At 34.1% G+C, this 21,264-nt stretch overlaps 2 protein-coding genes and 1 long non-coding RNA gene across 4 annotated transcripts; 1 reads left to right on the top strand and 2 right to left on the bottom strand.

Annotated features, from left to right (window-relative positions):
- Positions 1 to 255: 255 nt before the first annotated feature.
- Positions 256 to 6,292, bottom strand: LOC129429196 (polymeric immunoglobulin receptor-like). The gene is made up of 4 exons (XM_073865963.1): positions 6,183 to 6,292; positions 1,080 to 1,388; positions 391 to 699; positions 256 to 272 (listed from the first exon to the last, which is right to left on the bottom strand). The coding sequence occupies exons 1-4, from the start codon at positions 6,229 to 6,231 to the stop codon at positions 256 to 258; spliced, it is 684 nt and encodes a 227-aa protein (XP_073722064.1). The 5' UTR covers positions 6,232 to 6,292.
- Positions 6,293 to 7,081: 789 nt separating this feature from the next.
- LOC141363410 (uncharacterized) lies at positions 7,082 to 9,851 on the top strand. The gene is made up of 3 exons (XR_012368916.1): positions 7,082 to 7,742; positions 8,739 to 8,860; positions 9,019 to 9,851. It is a non-coding gene; the product is annotated as an uncharacterized lncRNA (long non-coding RNA).
- A 1,907-nt stretch (positions 9,852 to 11,758) lies between these two features.
- Positions 11,759 to 21,034, bottom strand: LOC129429195 (polymeric immunoglobulin receptor). Of its 2 annotated transcripts, none has more exons than XM_073866051.1 (7): positions 20,831 to 21,034; positions 19,282 to 19,355; positions 18,587 to 18,901; positions 18,318 to 18,431; positions 14,327 to 14,461; positions 12,259 to 12,314; positions 11,759 to 12,136 (listed from the first exon to the last, which is right to left on the bottom strand). In XM_073866051.1, exons 1-6 carry the CDS (start codon positions 20,863 to 20,865, stop codon positions 12,274 to 12,276), a joined length of 714 nt encoding a protein of 237 aa, XP_073722152.1. In that variant the 5' UTR covers positions 20,866 to 21,034; the 3' UTR covers positions 11,759 to 12,136; positions 12,259 to 12,273. The 2 variants fall into 2 exon arrangements, with proteins under 2 accessions (XP_073722152.1, XP_073722151.1); XM_073866050.1 differs by having other exon boundaries at positions 19,282 to 19,590; positions 20,831 to 21,018.
- Between the last annotated feature and the right edge of the window lie 230 nt (positions 21,035 to 21,264).

Here is a 21,264-nt window from a genome sequence, read left to right as displayed (position 1 = left end):
CTGCAATACAATGCAAAGATTACGTATACCAAAGCATTTGTCAACTACTCAATTAGAAACACTTGACAGATGATTGATAAATGATTTATAATTTAAATATCAATGACTTACACAGATATATGCCATGTGGTTGATGTGTTATTCTGTCTTTTGGTTGTTGAGTTGTTTTAAGCTCATGTGTTTGTTGTGAAGGTTGATATGTTGATGAATAGATTGAATAGATCTGTGGTTTCTCTGTTCAGAGTAAAATCATTGTTAGTGAATATACAACACTGTAACACAACAGAGCATCGGTCATTCAACTTTACATCAGTTTTTTAACAGTTTGAATTTCTCAAACAAAACAAATAATAATGTTGTAAAAGTAACAACACACAGAAGATAATCTACCTTTAACATGAAGTCTGATGAAGATAAACATGTTAGACACAGAACACTGATAGACTCCTTGGTCTTCTTTGGTCAGTGAGGAGAGATGTAGAGAGAGATTTCCTGGATTGGTTTGATTTATCAGTTTACGTCTGTTCTTGTACCTCTCAATGTGTTCAGATGGGTAAATTTCTTCATCATTTTTTACGAACGTCCATTTAATTTGGTCAGGTTTAGCCAATGATTCAGTACAGGAGCAGGGCAGAACTACAGACTCTCCTAAAAATCCAGTCACCTCAACTGTGTGTGTCCGCCGATTCAAATCACATCCTGTGAACATAAGAATACAAATTATGATCATATTTAAATTTAAACCACATGAAAAACAATTATGTAAACCTTTAACAACAGTTGCAAAAATAAAGCACAGTGAATATTTAAAGACCAACAGATTTCTAGGTGGGATTCAATCATTAGACTACAAGCTATAAATACAAGTACAAGTTATGTTTGTTTTTCCATTACAGAAAAATTGTTTATAAACAAACAAACTAACAAACAAATGTAATGATAACTTTTCCGTACATAACCAAAAGATTTGAGCTGAATTTGGTGACACTTGGACAAAAGGTAAGTTCCATTTCATTTTTTTTTCTCTAAATTATATTTAGATCCACTTTGTAAGAGTTTAAGAAGAATCATTTATTTACCTGTAACTGTTAAGGAAACATATGTGACACTGTGTGGTTCAGTCTTACATCCATAGATCCCTTTATCTTCATCTCTGAGGTCAGAAATAAGAAGAGACAGATTTGCTGGAGATGTTTCATTAAACAGTTTAAGTCTGCCTCTGTATTTCTCATGTTTAAATACATTCATCCATTCATATCCAGTGTCAATCTCCCATGTAAATGTGTTAACTGTAGACTTTGGGTCATCACAGGAGCAGGGCAACAGGACTGAACCACCTGTGTATCCTGTTACATCTATTATCTTCTGATCATTTGAAAGATTACAACCTGTAAACAAGAGAGTTAAATCAGCTTTCAATTAACTTTTAGATTAAAACATACAATCATAACAAAAACTGCTGTGATCTGAAATCGATTCAGATTGTAAAATGATTATCTTACTGAAAATTAATTGAACATGAAGAATATTTGTTGTGTAAATCTAAAATATCCGAGTTATACTTACAATAAATGTAGGTTGAATTAACTTAAACTAGTTCAATAGTTACAGAATGTGAGCCCAATTTTACACAAAACGTTCTGTTAGTCCAGCACAACATTGTGACTTAAAGGACAAGTTCGGTATTTTACACTTAAAGCCCTGTTTTCAGATTGTTTATGATGAAATAGAACGGTTTTGACTGAAATTTCGACATATGCGACTGGCCCGAGAATTTAAAACTCACCGAGTGGTCAGGGGTGTTCACTGATATGCTCACACAAAAATCGCTGCAAAAGGTGTTTTAGCATTCTTTGTAAACTTGTGGACCTATTTTTCCAAACGCCTCACACCCGTATATTCTTCCGTTGAGAGCTTGAATAATAGACACTCCAGCCCAGTTTGTGCATGCCGATAATCCACCTTTGCCAATTGCAAGAATACAAACAACATTCCCGGCACGGAGTAATACCGTACCTCATAGCACATCTAATACACGTCAATGGAGTTGGCAAAAACTATGATAAAACCTGTTGGAAAGCATCTTTTGCAGCGATTTTTGTGTGAGCATATCAGTGAACACCCCTGACCACTCTGTGAGTTTCACGTCTTTGTAAACGAAAGTTTAAGGAAGGATTGTTCGAGTGCACCTATTGAGCCATCGTAGAGGTGGGGATGATACGATACAACAGAAGCCGAAAATTCTCGGGCCAGCCGCATATCTCGAAATTTCAGTCAAACCCGTTCTATTTCATCATAAACAATCTGAAAACAAGGCTTTAAGTGTAAAATACCGAACTTGTCCTTTAAAGGGATAGTTCACCCAAACATGAAAATTACCTCAAGCCATCCAAGATACATACAGCATCTTTCAGACAAACACATTTTCTGTTATTTTAGAAAGTGTCCTATAAGGATTAAACAGCAGTCTGCCTTCTTCAAGCCCAAATGTGTATCCATTCTCCGCAGAAGTAATCCACATGGCTAAAACACTCTCAATGCACGGTTCAAGCGAGAGTCTATTATCAGTGGATCTTATGCATCATACGGTACGCATAATACACATTGACATCTAATGGAAGCTTGTTATTTTTGTTTGCATTTATTTATCCCCAGGGAACTGTATAGATTACTGTTGTGAAGGATGGATGCACATTATTTGCACTGCAAAATTTTTCGTTGTGAATTCACAGTAAATAAATGGATACATTTTGCATGACTTTCACAGCAAGGATTACAGAAATATACTGTGAAAATACTCACAGCAATTTACTGTGATGTTATATCTGTGATATTACAATGCATTGATGTAAAAGCACAACTGTATACTGTAACTTCACAGCTTCAATGGCAAAGCAATTACTGTGATATTACAATACATTACTGGGGAATTACAATCTTTTGCTGTTCATCATTACAACAAGGCCATGTACTATTTCAGTGTGTACTGTGAAAGTACATGTTGACAACAATTTACTGTGAAAAGAAACGTTTGATTAGTAAATTAATTAGGTGATGATTTTTTACCATTATGTACCAATTACAATATTAACTTTACGTTAATGTTCATAACAAATGTGGTGTATTAACACGAAGTTAACACAACCAGGGGAAAAAATAGCAAGCAAAGAGTCAAGGGTCAAGAGTCCAACTAAAACAACCACTAATCACAAAAATGGTGACTTAAAATTAAACAAAACATAAACATCTAAACCTAATAAGTGAATTGTGTTTTCTATTTACTGAACATTCATGTTTTATAAAATAATAAAATGCAATGTTTCTCTATCGTTTACATAACAATGAAACAATTCAATATAATAAACAGTTGTTGTTTTAAACATTGTGTGAACATTAAAACATGACATTGTCATAACGTTTAAAAATGGTAAAATGTAACATTCCTTTAACGTTCAGACAACATAAAAATGTTCTTAGAACGTCAAGAAAACTGGACACTTTTTACGTTGGCAAAACGTTTTTGGGAACCTTGGGAACTTTCAGGGAACGTTCTTAGAACTTTTTTCTATTAGCTGAGTTCATCTACATCAACGTGCCATATTTTTTTAAATAAATTTATATTTTTCTGATTCCATATTTATTTTAATAAGTCAGACTACGTCCATGTTTTTATACAGTCTATGGTTCAAAACAGTTTGGTTATGTCATGTGACTTCCCAGGGCATATTTCAATACAATATTTCACTGTAATAATACAGTTTAATGCTGTGAAATCCTTATTTTTTTTTACTTTGTGTTGCTGTGATATTACAGACCTTTTTGTGATATAACAGCAGGTTTTAGATTGCAAGATTTTACTGTAAAATAAGAGTTAAATGCTGTAAAATCCAAGGATACTATAGTTTTCACAGGTATTCATTGGGATATTACAGGGAAACTTAATTACAACAAGTTATGGTAAAATAACACTGTTAATGATTGTAAAATGCTGGTAATTTCTAACAGTGTGGGCTTGAAGGATGTAGACTCCATATTCAACTGTTATAAAGCTTGAAAGAGCAAGAACATTTTCTAAAATAACTGAAAATGTGTTTGTATGAAATATGATGGACATGATGTTTAAGTTTTGCAATGTTTAGAGTGTATTTGTTTAATAGACTGTATATTTAATAGAGTTAATGTTCAGTGTTGATGTCTGACATATTGTTTTGCATGATGATGTCATACTTATCAGATATTATCTACTCACATGCATCTCACTAGTTAATCTAAACTATCCTTATTGTCATAAAACTAACTACCACATTACTGTTATTACTATTAGCTTGGATTTATATGTTTACATGAAGATGATCTGTCTTTGAATCTGTCATTAGGTTAAGGGGCCTAATTTACCCAAATTCTCAATTCACTTCTATTGTCATTGCAGGAACAGCTCATCAACAGCTCATCAGCTTAATAACAGATCATTGGAAAACCAACCAAGTTTCTGAATCTCTCCTTGAGATTTTACAGCTCCTCGTTCTGAGTTTGACAACAGAGACTGAACCAGATCGGCCACACGTTCTGAGTTTCTGGCCTGTGTGTCCAGAGACTAAGCAAATCACACCACTTTCGAGCTTCAACAAAGTGAAGCTCAGTCAGAAGAGCAAACCTACACTCCAAGGGACTTTCATCTGCATGTTCCAGATTTGATAAGGACCTTCTACACTGATTACAGTATCACGTCTGCGTGTTCCAGATCACTGGAATCCTCTCGGTGCTTTCTGGAGATCAACTTTTCACAGCACTTTATTTAGGGATGCTCCGATCGGTCGGCCGATAATGCTTGCTATGTTTCTCAATTAATTACGGTGAAATGCCGCTACATCCAAAAGCCAGGGGGCGCTCTCGTGCAGAAACTCAAAATGCGCTGTAGACGAAGAACAATACACACGCAGCTGTGATAACACGCAGCTCCATGAAATGGCTGAAGGATATATTTATATAGCTGTTCTTCAAACCTTTTCAGGTATTTTCATGATAATAAAGAATATGTTTAATAATTATGTTTGACGAGTGTTGCTTTTTCAAATGCATGTTATAAACGACTCAAACTAACAGTGATTTTAGATCGAGAAGGACTTACTGATCAAAAGCCATAGTACATGAAATAGCTGTAATAAGATCGGCTGTCCGATTCAGAATAGTGATCGGCCACGTATTATTAGTGGAGATCGGCATTGATCGGAGCATCCCTACTTTATGTTCAAGGTTGTTGAATTGAACATAGACTTTTTCCTATGCCGACATGCCCCCACCAGACTGCTCATTCCACAGCACAGAACGTAAATATCACATAACCAAACATTTTCCTGAAACCTTGGCATTGGTGTATTCTGTCAGTAACTGTTTACCATAGATGCTTTTCAATATTTCATAACTGATTTCTTTAATGTTTAGCAGATATTTCTTTAATTATTTGGGTTATGAGAGATAAGGTTTCATCTTATCAGAAACAAAAAACATTCAGCCATAAATTCAACTCAGTCACTTCAATTTTCTATTCTTTGCATTTTAGATTGTATCTTTTTCTATTCTTTAGTAGTTTGTATCATTTAGTAGTGTTTGTAGTTATTCCTGTTTATCTTTTGTTAATAAATTCCATTTAATTACCCATGTGTCTTCCTTGTGTTGATAATACAGTTAAAGGGTTCTACAAGTTGGCAATAATCTCACAAAATCCTTCACAAATTAAATAACAGGCTCCATCTAATTAACATATTTTCTTATTTGTTGAATGATCTATTTAGATCATTTTTATTGTTAAAGTGAATTTTTTCGCTGGTGCCCCAAAGTAGAGGAGGGAGGGGTCATCAATGTGCTCAACCAAAATTAAAACAATAAACATATCAACATCAAGACATGTGAATGTCTTATCAGGAGGTTGAACAAACATCTTGTAAACTTATTTAAAATGGCTTAAGTTACAGTACATGCTGTGTTTTAACATGTATCTTATTGTGCTTGTCTTATAAACTATAAATGTGCACTATAAGAATCAAGAACACATTGTTGAAACCCAATGTGCTTTGTTTGCAAGACTTAATGTTTTAACTAAATGTGACAAACTTAAATTACATCTTAAAAATAAGTAATGTAACATTAACCCAACTTAATTTTTTGTGTAGTTTTCAGCTCACCTGCACTGATGTGAAGCATAAGGAGAGAAATATATAGACAGTCCCTCATTGCTTTATTAATCCTCACTCAGTTTAAACTCTGAGAGTAATGAAGAGATGCTAGCAGTGATCTTATTTTTGTGATTCCAGTAAGCTGTTTGTCTTTAAAAACCAAACTTCCTCTTTTAAATTTGTTAAACAGTTTATTCCCCCTTATGTCATTGTCACATAGCTCACTGTTTGAACAACAGCAACAAGATTATTTTGAGCTGCTTGGGTCGGGTGACACAAGCCTATTCAGTCGTTCATGATTTCCTTCATTTGCATTGTCAAATTCCTCGATTCTCCCATTATTAAATGTGAAATATAAATATGATCTGTGATTTCTGGGCCTGTTAACTGATGAATTTATTAATTGGTTTAAATGTAAAAAAACCACAATGAATGTAATCCTTTATTTCATTATATGGTGAGAACATAGATTAGTGACTTATTAAATAAAAACATGCAGTTAAGTGTAAGAAAATACATACACTGTAAACCCGAATGCTCAAAGTAATTAATTCTATTTAGTACTGTTAACTTAAATCATTACAATAAGTTCAAATTAATTAACCTTGTTGAGTATTTAGAACTTTCAGATATTTATGAGTTTGTACAAATTAAACTTTTTAAGTTAGATGAATGCATGTTGTTTTTAATTTGCACTAACTGTCTCTTTAATGTACTCCAACTTAAAATCCCTCAGTTTAGAGATTTTGCGTCTGACGTCATCCGTGTTCACGTAAGCTGCTCGCGTTGAGTTCTTCTCCTCATGACGGATCGGTCGCTTCATGGGGTGCTGTAAGTGTCACCTCAATGTATCAATTCTAAATACATCTATTATGTTTACTTTTCATGTACATAATTGTGTTTAACAGTTAGATGTGATGTAGATATAATATTTTTAGATGCGTTGTCACATTGTTGCTGTCTTTTGTGAGTAATGGCATATTTGGCTAGGGAATTTAGTGACTGCAGTACTGGAAGATTCCAGTAGGGGGCGTTGACAGGTGACTAGGGTCAAGCACGCGTTCCTTTAGTATCATAGAGCAATACACTGATCGAGGGAAACTCAGCGTGTTTCTTTGGCTGCGTCCGAAACCGCATACTGTATAGTAGGTACTGAATTAGATGAAGTACCTACTTACTTAGCGTTAAAACAGTAGGTACTGTATAGTATGAATCCTGGTAGTATGAATGAGATTCGGACGTACTACATCCGCCATGTTGCTACATCACGTGATATACGTCGTCATCACGTCATGTCATTTCAGCGCGAAAACAACCGCATGCCTCGTCTTCTTCGTTGGATAACTCCTCTCCCGGGGCATCATGGGATAGTGAAGCGTCCATCGTATGCACACTGCAAAATCTAGCCGGAAGTAGTAGGTCATCCGGGTACTTTTCGCATACTGTTTTTCGAATACTATGTATTCGGACATACTACTCGCCTCGCCTACTGCTTTTCGCGTACTATATAGTAAGTAGTAGGCTGTTTCGGACGCAGCATTTGTCTCTATACCTGTTCCCTTATTGCAGGTAAAACCCCTAGAAAACCTATTATTTATTGCTTTAATGCTTCAGTGACTGTTGTGGGAATTATTATGAGTTTGTTTTATGCACTTTATTAGTTAAAGGGGACCTATTATGAGATTTTTTTTAAGATGTAAACTAAGTCTAAAATAGGTCTGAGCAAAAGTGTGCCGTTTTGGGTGTGTCATTTAAAATGCAAATGAGCGGATGAAGTGCAACCACTGATCACAATGATGGTGGTTTGTTGCAATTGAAACTCAATTGTGCTGTGAAATATTTTATCTCTCTCTTTCTCTCCGTACTAAATGGTTGTGCTGTGGTTGGATAGTGCAGATAAAGGGGGCGGTATTACCTTATTCTGACATCACAATAAGGGCCAAATTACAATGACCTATTTTTTCACATGCTTGCAGAAAATGGTTTACCAAAACTAAGTTATTGGGTTGATCTTTTTAACATTTTCTAGGTTGATAGAAGCACTGGGGACACAATTATAGCACTTAAACATGGAAAAAGTCAGATTTTCATAATATGTCCCCTTTAAAAAGTAGCTAAACTGTGTTTAATGAAAAGTAGGTCACGCGTGGCGCACGTGAATCCCCCCCTCCCAATGTGACGATAACTTGAGCGTGGTCAAAATGATTGTTTCTAATGATGTGTATATTAAGGTTATGGCAATGCAAGTTTTATATGTATTGATCAGGGTTTTTAAGTTTGTGTTTATACTATTAGTCGATGTGTTAAATGACTGGTCTAAAAGTAATAAACAGTGGTTAATGTGAATCGTTGTGCACATGGCAGTTTAAGTGATTAACTCAATATCACGCAATGAGATGTAAATGAGACACATATGTATACTATTAATATGCATTATATTGCATTTGTCAATGTATGTGTTTTAATGAGAGAGAATTGTTGCATTTGCTACCTGTTTATTCTTAGATCCTGCTTGCTATTACTGTTTGAATCATAGTGTTTAACCATGTTAATGTTTCTTTTCAGATTTCAAATAAGATGATAGACTGGGAGTGCAGGGTGTAAAAAGATTCATCGTTCAAGACTCCACCTCCTCAGACACCACACACTAGAACATAGACACTGCTCAAAAATAAGTCCACTTCCATGTATGTATCATGATTGCCCCTGCATGTTTCACACATTCGGTGAACTCAAAAGTCACCTGTGTAGAAGCCATGTAACGGATAATTCCTAATAAGTGATGTACTAAATTCTGGAAGCATCATTTTCATGTTCTTAATCTTTTTTGTTTCTGATTTTTTAGCTTGATGATTCTGAAGTGCACATTGAGAAGGAGCCACTGGAGCAATATACGGTTGTGCATTACAGCTCTAATGCCCAAATGCATAGTGACCCAGTGAATGTCTCTGTTGTTCTTGAGGACGAATTGGTCCACTCCCCACCCACAACCAACTTCCAGAGGCCTTTCTTGTCCTGTTTGGATTCCAGTATGCTTTTCACATACATATTCCAAAAGGACTTGCAAAAAACATTTGTATTTGTGCAAAAAACTTTAGCTTGGCATGGAAGGTGGGAAACTGTCTCCTCGCCTGCAAACCTTAAAGAACGAGTTGATGTGAAGCATACCTTGTACTACCTCAGCACACACAAAAGACAAAAAGAGTTACTTAAATGTTATCTAACTGATGTTACTTTGATTTTTTACTTATATCTTCTTAGTTCTTATTGACAAGTTATTGTATTAACAAACCGGTTCAGTTTAAGAAATTGTCATGTTTAATGCAACTGTGTGGTGTTAATATATGAAGTTGGCTGTTAAGCATTACTTGCTCATTTCTCATTTTATAAAATGCTGTTAAACAGTTTGAGCCTGTTAAAAGGTATGTTGTGTTGCTAAGAGAATTTAATTTTTGACTGAAAAATATTAAATGCTATTAAACAGTTATGTTACCTTGAACCCATTAAAAGGGTAACTTTACTTTTGTGGGTTGCTAAACAGACTTTAATTTTTGACTGCAGATTGTGTCACATTTGTAAATTTAAGAGAGATGTTTAATGCAACTGTCTCATGCTAGTTTAAATGTATGAAATGTGCTGTGGAGCAATCCTTTTGTGAAATAAATTGCCAAAATTTTATTACATATGTCATGTGTTTCTGTGAAATTGCTGAAGCATTTTGATAAAGATTTTAGAAGTTGATTTAACCTGATATAGAAAATAAATAATTTGCTTAGCAAGAACTCAAATAGAAAAGTATAGTAAATGACACACATGATTTGCAAGAACTAAAAATACACAAGTTTAGTAAATTAAATGTTTGAGTTGCAAGAACTCAAAATATAACTGTGTAGTAATTAAAATGTATGATATGCAAAAACTCAAAATATAACTGTGTAGTAATTAAAATGTTTGATATGCAAAAACTCAAAATATAACTGTGTAGTAATTAAAATGTTTGATATGCAAAAACTCAAAATATAACTGTGTAGTAATTAAAATGTTTGATATGCAAAAACTCAAAATATAACTGTGTAGTAATTAAAATGTTTGTGTGAACTAACTTAGTACTTTCAGTTAGGTCCAATTAACATAAATGAGAACCAGAAACTCAAAACTTAGAAGTTCTGCATAATTAAAATCAGGATCATCAAAACTCAAAAGATTTGAGGCAACTGATTACCTCAAATTTTTTGAGTAATCCCAACTTATTCGGGTTTACAGTGTACTGTGGCAAATAAAAGCATTGAATCCTTTCAAGAAGAAGCTTTGGTTAATACATCCATGCATTGATCTGTCTGCACCATTTTTTAAATAGTTTTAAGTAGATAAACATTTTTTGGCTGTTGCATTCAAGGTTTTAAAACATACATGAAGTTGGCCCTAAAAAGTGTCATAATTGTTTTTAGACAAAATGTTTCTGGAAACATTAGGGCGAAGAAACATGACCGAACTACAATACCCATGAAAACAAGACAAGAGGAAATTACACAACATTAATTACAAAATACTGCATGATTCAAAATAAAAGACATTACCCAAACACAAGATGCAATAAAAACTATTACATTTATAAATGGGAACCTAACATTTTTTAAGAATTAAAACCACAGAGATGAGATGACTGTTACGTCCCTGTATTACTGTGAGTGATGAGACTTTACTGAGTGAGAATTAATAAAGCCAGTCATGATAAATAAGGAAGGTTTAGGACAAACAACTTAGACAGATGCAGTCATACATTAAAAATATATAAAGTGACATATACTGAGCAATAGGCAGCAATTTAGTACCTGCTGGGCAACTGAGGGAAAGGTGCCTTGCTCAAGAACACCTTGGTTGTTTCCTGCTGGCATTGTGAATTAATAGTCAAAATATCAAAATAATATCAAATAACTATCAAATAATATCTCATGATCTATCATCATTTGTGAGTTTCTGGTTACCTGTGCTGTGCAGTTGCATATGGAGTGTTTTATGGAGTGCTGCATTTAAAAATATGTCTTTTCAAAGCAAGATCTCAGTGTATCATTGATGGTATAAAGATAAGCCCCTCAACAATTTCACATGCCCCTCCCCTCAGTGATTTCATCCTGCAGCCGGGCCTGGACCATTCCCTGTATTATGAGAACTTGTTCAACCATTTTGCATGTAAAGACTTGTTATGAACTTATGCCTAAATGTTGTGGGGGGTGAGAACACATTAGTGCCCTCTCATGGTACTCACAGTGCATACAGCCGTATGGCTGTATAGGTGCCGAATTACAGAACCATGCTCCTGCTAAACTTAATTCAATTAATTTCATTGAATATTAAATTAAAACTGTTAAATAATGTTAAATATTTATAAAATGTCTAATTTTTAACTCTTTTGAATTCATTACAGTATCTCTTGATCTCTCACTTTCATACCTATATTTATGTCGGGTTATGTATCCCATGAAGCCACAATCACTATCATACACAGAAATACCACATATGGTTTTAAAAAGCACTTATAACACATCTGCTGTAATCTGTGTTATTTAAACTTTGTAAGAGACAGACAGACTTAATAGATTTTATTCACATATTCAGTGTATTCAGCGTGTATGTGTTTATAACTTATTTAAAATATTATCATTTACATTGTACACATTTATGTATTTTTTGCCTACCAGCTAAAAAATTATATCAAATTATTAAATTATAAGCATACACATAAAAATGAAATGTACACTCCAGCTACAAATATAGACATTGCTATAAGGCTAATTTCTTTATATACAAAATTCGAGTTCCCTTAAAATTGCAAGGTCACAGATAAGAGAAACATATGAATTTAAAAATCAAATCTAAAATTTATTGTACATATTCAATACTGGTATATTCAGTATGGCAGCAGGCGTGGATGTTTTAACAAAGAATACAGCAGAATATTCATCCTATGAGAAAGACAAAAAGCAGTTTGTAACAATGAAACAATGTTGAATAAATTTGACCTGACTTAACTTAAATATCTACATTTACACACACATCATGGCATATTTCAATACATTTTGCTCACCTCATATTCCAGTGCTCATATTAGTTCTGCTGCATCACTGGTCACCCGAATATCTCCTACAACATAAAACATGTCAGCAAGTTGTGAATTAAGTCAGTATAAAGATCAGTCTATTATCACTAAACATGCTGTTTTTTGACATTTACTGTGCAGTGAAAAAAATATTCTGACCCTAACATAATTAATTTTTTTGCACATTTAATAAGTTTTTGGTTTTAATAAAAATACTTAGTGGTTTCACACAGGCTTTTTCATATGTGTTTTAAATCAACCTATGTAAACATGACTCACTTAAGTTGGGAGTACATGAATGATTTGTGTTGTATTAAAGCAATATTGCTAAAACTGGGCTGGGATTTCCAGTTCCATGTTTTGCATGAGACTGAATAATAAAAGTAAATATCCAAATAATGGGTTATTGTATGCATTTTTAATTAAGATAAGAAAGTGGGAGACTTATTAGTATGTTGTTATATAACTATTTGAAAGAGTTTCTGTTTTGTGGTTTTTAAATGAATACCATTGCACATACAAGTATTTGCTTAGGATGAGAACACTGTAAAAAATAAAAAGTTGACTTAACTTACATTTTCAAGGCAACTTGCTGCACAGCTTTTTTGAGTTTACTCAACTTTTGGATGATGTAGTTCACCTAACTCAATTTACTGAGCAATGACAACTTACACCAAAAGTTGAACCAACTTAAACTGATTAGGCTATTAGCAAATTTCTAAGTTTACTCAACTAGTGACTTAAGTCCTCTCAACTATTACAACTGTATTCCAGTATCTATCCATAAAGTTAATACACATACAAGTTGGGTAAAGGACAGTTCTTGTGTTCCTGTGTAGCTCAGTGGTAGAACATTGTGTTTGCAGCGCAAAAGGTCATGGGTTCAAACCCAGGGAACACAGGTACTGATAAAAATGTCTAGCTTTTAATGCAGTATAAGTCGCTTAGGATAAACGATCTGCATGTTTTGGACTGTGGGAGTGAACCCACAATGTCACAGAGAGAACATGCATACTCCACAAAGAAAGGTCTCCTTAACAAAGTCTTTGTCTGACTTAGTCCTTTTTTGAAACAGAGACCTTTTTTTGCTGTGAGGCAACAATGATGCGCGCTAACTCATTGTGCTGCCCTCTACACTGAACACACACTTCTCAATCATGGTAACAATGAACAAACATAATTCTTTAAAAATTACTCTAAATACAACATATAACTAACATTAACAACATAACAACATAAATAAATCCAGCAAACATTAAAACAGTCATCTTTTTTAGTAAATATTAACCAAAGAAGTGAACATGTCGCAATGCATGCTGGGAACCATTCCGACCATTGTTTTTTTTTAAATTGCTTGTTCAGATTTCTCAGGTTGGCAAGTTGGGTGAACGAATTGGACAAAAACTTTTTCATCTAAGTCCAGTCAACAAAATAATATTTGTTAGCTGAATGATTATGCTCTTTTCATTCAGTGAACACAAAATAATCAACTGACGCCCTTCATCAAAGAAATCTTTGTTCAAGTTACTTACTGTTCTTTGTTGAATGAACATTTTAAAGTTGGATTTTTTACAGTGAACAGTACCGTCTCACTGACATGCATCAGTTATTTAATGTTGTCTGATCAGAAATCATTAGACTGTAAAAGTAAATTCACTGGATGATTTTAGACAAGCTTTTGCACATGTAAGATTAAAGTTCAACAAGTTTTATATTAGTCTTATATTTTATAATAAAATTAAACATTTTATTAGCTCATTATTTTAACAAATTAAAATCTTTCGTTTGTTAGAATACAAACTCTTTAAGACAAGACACAACGTTTAAATAAGACGCAGTTTGGTTTGATCATTTTTAAATCTCATATATGTTATTAATTATTATGCCTATTTATATTGGTTTATTTGAAAGTATTAAACTGCAGCTGTCAATGTGACTCACAGCACCTGGATGAGTCTGTGTTATAAATTCATAAAGCGATTGTTACAGCTGGTACATCAATACAAAGTTAGCTATAAGGCTGCTGTACCTTATCACTGTACAGTACATAACATACCTCGTAATGTCGCCACTGGCCAATCAGAATCAAGCTTTTCAGAGCGCTTTCCAGAGCGCATAATAAATATCACCAATAACGCCAATATCGCCAATAACAGTACAGAGACAAATACTGCTATTAATATAACAACATCTGTAAAGAAACAGAAATACCCACACATGAATAAAAAACAACCAATGCACAACATTCACAACAACATCCAAACAGGTACAAAAGTTGTCACGAGATGGACAGTGCCTTTCCAAATGTACCATTTAGGTAGGTTACAGAAATGTACCTTTGATGTACCAGTATGTATGCACTTGTAAGGTACCAATGTGTACCTTACCCCTCGTTCAGACAGCCAACGACAAGCAGTAGCAGAGCGACGCGATCTCATTCATTTCAATGGAAACCTGGCGACTTCCGGCGACACGAGCGACAGTGACCGTTGGCGACCGTATGGGCGTGTCCAGCGACGCGAGAAAGTTAAGAAAAGTTTAACTTTATGCAAATGTCGAGCGACTTTCGGGAGCGACTACCAATGAGAACAAAGCAGTGGAGTTCACGTCATCCTTCTCTCGTCAGTTACTGGCGTAGATGGTACTCATTTGTTTATGACAAGCAGATTTAGAAACGCCTCATTGAAAGAGACAAGCGACACACAGCGATAATGTCGTTGGCTGTCTGAACGAGGGGTTAGAGGTAAATATACACCTTTTATACAGTTTGACAGTAAATATAAACAACTATATTAAAGTTACACAATTATACACAGTTATATTAAAGTTATACACTGAAAGATTAAAACACAGGGTTAGTTATTTTTAGAAAACATTATTCACTTCTAAAACACAATTCAATGCCTAATTCAAAATACAAGTAAAAAAGAAACCGAAAATTCATATGCAGTGAACACTACATTAGATCATTAATTTATTCAATATCTTGATGTAAAATCACCATAAATCGTTATGAATGCGATTTTCTTGGTTTTCTTTTAGTTCGTTTCGACAGTCAGACATGTATTTAGCATTGAGCATAAAAGTTTTGATATAATGAAAATCTACTTTTTCTAACTGTAATGCATAGTGCTAGTAGGCCTATACACAGCAAAGATGTCTGGCATCATCCATGAATCCAAAGTACAGGCGGAGATAGCACCTAGCTACTTCCTATGACAAGACCCCTGTTCCAAGATTGGCGGTTTTGACGCATAATTAGAACCCCAAGTTCCATCTAGTGTATATATCTTTGCTTATAATACAGCTAGGGTTGCCAACTTTGTCACTCTGAAATACAGGACCAAAGGTGGCCTGCTGCAGTATGGTTTTGTGTGAATATACAGTCTATTGCTTTAAGCCATTAGTCCAAATGAAAGCTAATCTCCCAATTAAATATTATTTTATAACTCTTGTGCCTTGGCAACATCCAGGTCTATTAATAGTTTGTTAATTTTACAGCAGGTAACCTACTTTTAACACAGTCCTTTAATTGAACCATTACCTTTATCTGTATAAGACAAAACACTTGTGACTAAGAAAATGAAAATGTGACTAGGAAAATGAAGGCGTTTTCGGCAGATTTGTCTGGATCAGCCATCTCTTTATAACAGCTAAATAACCCATATAAAAATTAACCAAATCATCGACCCTGGGGGATATCGCTGAGGAAAGATCTCCTCTTTCAGGTGACAGGGACGATCTGGCATCTCCAGTGCACTGAAAAAAAATTATTCATTCAATTTACTCAATTTTTTAAGGTAAGAGGTTGCAATCAATTTATTTAAGCTACATTTATACAAAAGTTTTTTTATTTTATTTTAGTAATCTTTTTTTGTTTAAATGTAGCTTAAATAAATTGATTGCAACCACTTACCTTAAAAAATTGATTAAAATTGAATGAATCATTTTTTTCAGTGTGGGAACAGTGGAACCTGCCCTCGATGTCAACCTTTATGCCTCTAGGGACAGAGAGATTTCTCAAAGGTGCTAGGCCCTCCCTTTAAACCACTCGAACAGGCGGTCCTGCAAGCCCTCTCATTTAAAACCTCCCCTCCTCGCGCTAGCAATGGTTAAACAGGTTGGTGATTTGCATGCTTTCTCTAGTCTCTTCATGTTTGCAATTTGGCCCATATTGACAGTAAAGCAGTCCTTAGGCTGAGGGCGGGGTATGTCCCCAAAGTCCTATCGACACCATTTAGGGTCCAAATGATTTCTCTGCTCACTCTCCCCTCAGCTGATGGCAAACCGCAACCTATCCCTCTCTGCCCTGTTAGAGCCCTTGGAGTTTACATGAACCACTATGCTTTCTTAAGGAAGTCAGAACAGCTGTTTGCAGATCGGTCATTGGGTATGCTTATCACTAAGCAGAGGATATCCAACTGGATTGTCGATGCCATTACATTGGCATACACTTCCCTAAATGAGCAGTGCCATCTTGGTGTTAGAGCCCACTCTATACGGGTCTGGTTTCATCCTGGGCATGGTCTGCAGGGGTTTCCATTTCGGGGCCGGATGCTCCTTGCAGTCCACATTTGTTAGATTTTATAGCCTGGATGTTCCTGCCTTACAAAGTCGGGTCCTGTTAGCTTAATTAAAGCGAGGCTGCATTTACAGTGCATTGAGGAGTTAACTCGTCCATTAAGAGAAAACGCTTCACTACAAATGACGAGTTTTCTTGGCAATCCACATTTTCGTTATTATCCATTAGGTGGCACTCTTACCCAAATTATAAAATATTGAAGCATCCACTGATCCAAAAACAGTAAAAAAATGTAATGATCAAAAATGTTTTGATAATGGCTCTGTATCTGTTCTCTTACAAAAGTCCTTTTTGCTTAAAATGTGGTATTTTTGAAGAAACCTACACATACTGTAGAGGTGATAAAAGAGAACAAATGAAATGTTTTTTGTTTGTTTGTTTAAAAACAGAGGGTCTGTTCCTTCATTTGATGTATGTTTCTATATTTAAAGAAGAACATTTTCTGGAAGGCATTTAACTTTGTGAATATCTGAAATGCTGGCACTGGCAAGTTTTTAAAAAAACGTTGGTGAGGAAAGAGTTAATAAGCCCACCCATCTCCACTTTAACCATATGACTTGTGCTTTTACATTTCCGATCTCCAGATGCCCATACTCTTTACCAGCAAAGACACTTCAAGTCCATTATAAGCACTGCATAATTGGATATGTTTCTCATTGCTTCAGTACTGACACAATGCAAAGTGAACTGTATTGTATCAGAATGTAACATAACAAAATTTAAAAAGTAAAGATGTATGTGGAAAGGTGTCAGAGGCGGACACTACTTGAGTATTTTCAGTAAATTTTCCAAGCATCTGTGCTTTATCAGAGTGTTTGTCTTGGGGAAAAAGTTACTTTACTTTACTAAAAAAATGTTCACTACATTCTAAAGCATAGAATCATACTGTGTATTCCTTTTATATTGTATATTAAAATTGATTTAATACCTAATTACATAAAAATTGTGTACTTTTACTTTTCTTGAGTAAAAGTACAAAAGTACTTTTTACTTAAATAAAAGTAAAAAAAATATTAGATGTTTAATGTACCTAAATATTAAATATAAACCAAAAACTTAAAATTATGAAATGTAGTGGAGTCAAAATTATGATAATATGCTTTGGAATGTATGTTTTCCTAAGAAAGACACTGATAAAATACGAATACTTAAAAATTTACTTTTATGTAGAAAGTAAAAATACCTAGTGTCCACCTCTGGAAGGTAGATTATACAGTTTAGGTGTTGTAAAAGTGAATTAAACCTAAAGTTATATATTTAATCACACTTCATTTATACAGGTCTGTGTATGAGGCTAATTTTCAAATATTCAATAGTTTATAAAATGATAAAAAATCATAAAAGCTGCATGTATAATAAAATGCTTTTAGATTATGTATACATAAGCTTTTGTCTACCTAATTAGAAACACTTGACAGATGAAAATTATTTATCATTTTTCTAAAACTAAATATTAATTACTTACACTGATGTGGTTGATGTGTTAATGTGCCTTCTGGTTGTTGAGTTGTTTTAAGCTCATGTGTTTGTTGTGAAGGTTGATGTGTTGATGAATAGATTGTATGGACCTGTGGTTTCTCTGTTCAGAGTAAAATTGTTAGTGAATATACAACACTGTAACACAGCACAACATCTGTTATCTTACAACTATACCTCAGCTTTTAACAGTTTGGAATTTAAAAAAACAAAAAATAATGTTGATTAAAGGAACAACACATAGAAAAATAAACTTACCTTCAACATGAAGTCTGATGTAGATATAGTTGTTAGATGACACAAAACACTGATAGACTCCTTTGTCTTCTTTGGTCAGTAAGGAGAGATGTAGAGAGAGATTTCCTGGTGTGGTTTCATTTAACAGTTTACGTCTGTTCTTGTACCTCTCACTGTGTTCAGATGGGTAAATTTCTTCATATTCTTTGTCTACGAACTTCCATTTAATCTGGTCAGGTTTAGCCAGTGGTTCAGTACAGGAGCAGGGCAGAACTACAGACTCTCCTAAATATCCAGTCACCTCAACTGTGTGTGTCCGCCGATTCAAATCACATCCTGAGAACATAAGGATACAAATTATGATCATATTTAAATTTAAACCACGTGAAAACCCGATTATGTAAACCTTTAACAACAGTTGCAAAAATAAAGCAGAGTGAATATTAAATCAACAGGTTTCTAGGTGGGATTCATTCATTAGATGACAAGCTATAAATACAAGTATTTTATTTTTTCCGTTACAGGAAATGGTTTAAAAACAAACAAACAAATATAAAATAAAAGATAACTTTTTCCTTACATAGCCAAAACATCTGAGCTGAATTTGATGAGAATTGGACAAAAAAGGAAACCCCTTTTTATTTATCTAAATTGTTGAAAAATCTACATTATGTTTAGATCAGATTTATGAGAGTTTAAGAAGAATCATAATTTACCTTTAACTGTTAAGAAAACATCTGTAAAACTACGTGGTCCACTATAACATCCATAGATCCCTTTATCTTCCTTTCTGAGGTCAGAAATAAGAAGAGACAGATTTGCTGGAGATGTTTCGTTAAACAGTTTAAGTCTGCCTCTGTATTTTTCATGTTCAAATACATTCATCATTTGGTTTACAGTGGCAGTCCCCCATTTAAATGTGTTAACTGTAGACTTTGGGTCATCACAGGAGCAGGGCAACAGGACTGAACCACCTGTGTATCCTGTTACTACTATTGTCTTATGATCATTTGTGAGATTACAGCCTGTAAACAAGAGAGTTAAATCAGCTTTTAATGAACGCTTTAGATTAAAACATACAATCATAATCAAAAAACTGCTGTGATTTGAAATCTGTTTAGATCTTTCAGACATTTTCAGATATTTTTGGAAATGTCCTAGCTCTTCCAAGCTTTATAACGATTGAATATGTGATCTATTTCCGAACACATACTTTCTAAGAATGCATTAAAGGACAAGTTCGGTATTTTACACTTAAAGCCCTGTTTTCAGATTGTCTATGATGAAATAGAAAGGTTTTGACTGAAATTTTGACATATGCGGCTGCCCCGAGAATTTTCAGGTGTTTGTTGTTTCACCTCCCACCTCTACAATGGGTCTATAGGTGCACTGGAACAATCCTTCCTAAAATGCATTAAACTTTCGTTTTAAAATACGTGAAACTCACCGAGTGGTCAGGGGTGTTCACTGATATGCTCACACAAAAATCGCTGTACAACCACACTGAAACGTAAAAATACACACGTATTTATAGATGTATTTATAGATCACGTTGACGATACACAACATTACGCACATTGGCTTCTAACGGAAGCTTGTTATTTTCATGAATAAAGTTTTAAATATGGATATTTCTCTTACAAAATCCCACCGATTACCTTCCAAAGGTCTTTATTTATCCCCGTGGAGCCATTTTGATTACTTTTATGAAGGATGGATGCACAATATTCAACCGTTATAAAGCTTGGAAGAGCTAAGACATTTTCTAAAATATCTGAAAATGTGTTCATATGAAACATGATGGACATGATGTTTAATAACTACTTTTGCAATATTCAGAGTATATTTGTTTAATAGAGTTAATGTTCAGGGTTTTGCATGATGATGTCATACTTATCAAACACAAAACACAAAATGCGTTGTCCCCGAATCCACCCATCTCTGTGTTATTATTAAAACAACACATTTTGTGTTACTTTTAACACAACTTGTGTTTTATTTTAACACAAAATCAACAAAAATTACACATAGTGTGTTAATAGCTTAACACAAAAAGATGTGTAAAAAATTTACACATCCTTTCTAAGAGTGTATAAGACTCAAGAACACTGATATTTATCTTTGAAACATCTGTTTTGTTTGCAAACTTTGATGGGAATTGTAAGATATCATTCTGTAAACTTAAATTACATCTTTAAAATGAGTAATGTAACATTAATCTGACTTAAATTTTTCTTAAAAAAGGTTGTGTAGTTTTCCGCTCACCTGCACTGATGTGAAGCATAAAGAGAGAAATACATAAACAGTCCCTCATTGTTTTATTAGTCCTCACTCAGTAATGTTTAAACTTTCAGAGTAATGAAGAGATGGTATCAGTGATCTTATTCTGGGATTCCAGTAAGCTGTTTGTCTTCAAAAACCAAACTTCCCCTTTTAATTTCCTTAAACAGTTTATTTCCTATATGTCAATGTTACATAGTTCACTGTTGAAACCACAGTAACAAGATTATTTTGAGCTGAGCTGGAGGCACAAGGAAAAAAATTAATTGTTCATAATTTTTTTCGTTTACATGGTCAAATTCTTTAATTTTCCCAGTATTAATGAATGTGAAATATAAATATGAAGTGTGATTTCTGGGCCGGTTAACTTGTGTGTAATGATGAATTCAATAATGGTTTAAAGCTAAAAAATGCAATGA

This window comes from Misgurnus anguillicaudatus, unplaced genomic scaffold (genome assembly GCF_027580225.2).
Source record: "Misgurnus anguillicaudatus unplaced genomic scaffold, ASM2758022v2 HiC_scaffold_34, whole genome shotgun sequence".
Taxonomy (NCBI): Eukaryota; Metazoa; Chordata; class Actinopteri; order Cypriniformes; family Cobitidae; genus Misgurnus; species Misgurnus anguillicaudatus.
Note: the sequence above shows the minus strand (reverse complement) of the source record. Positions and strands in the feature narration are given on the sequence as shown.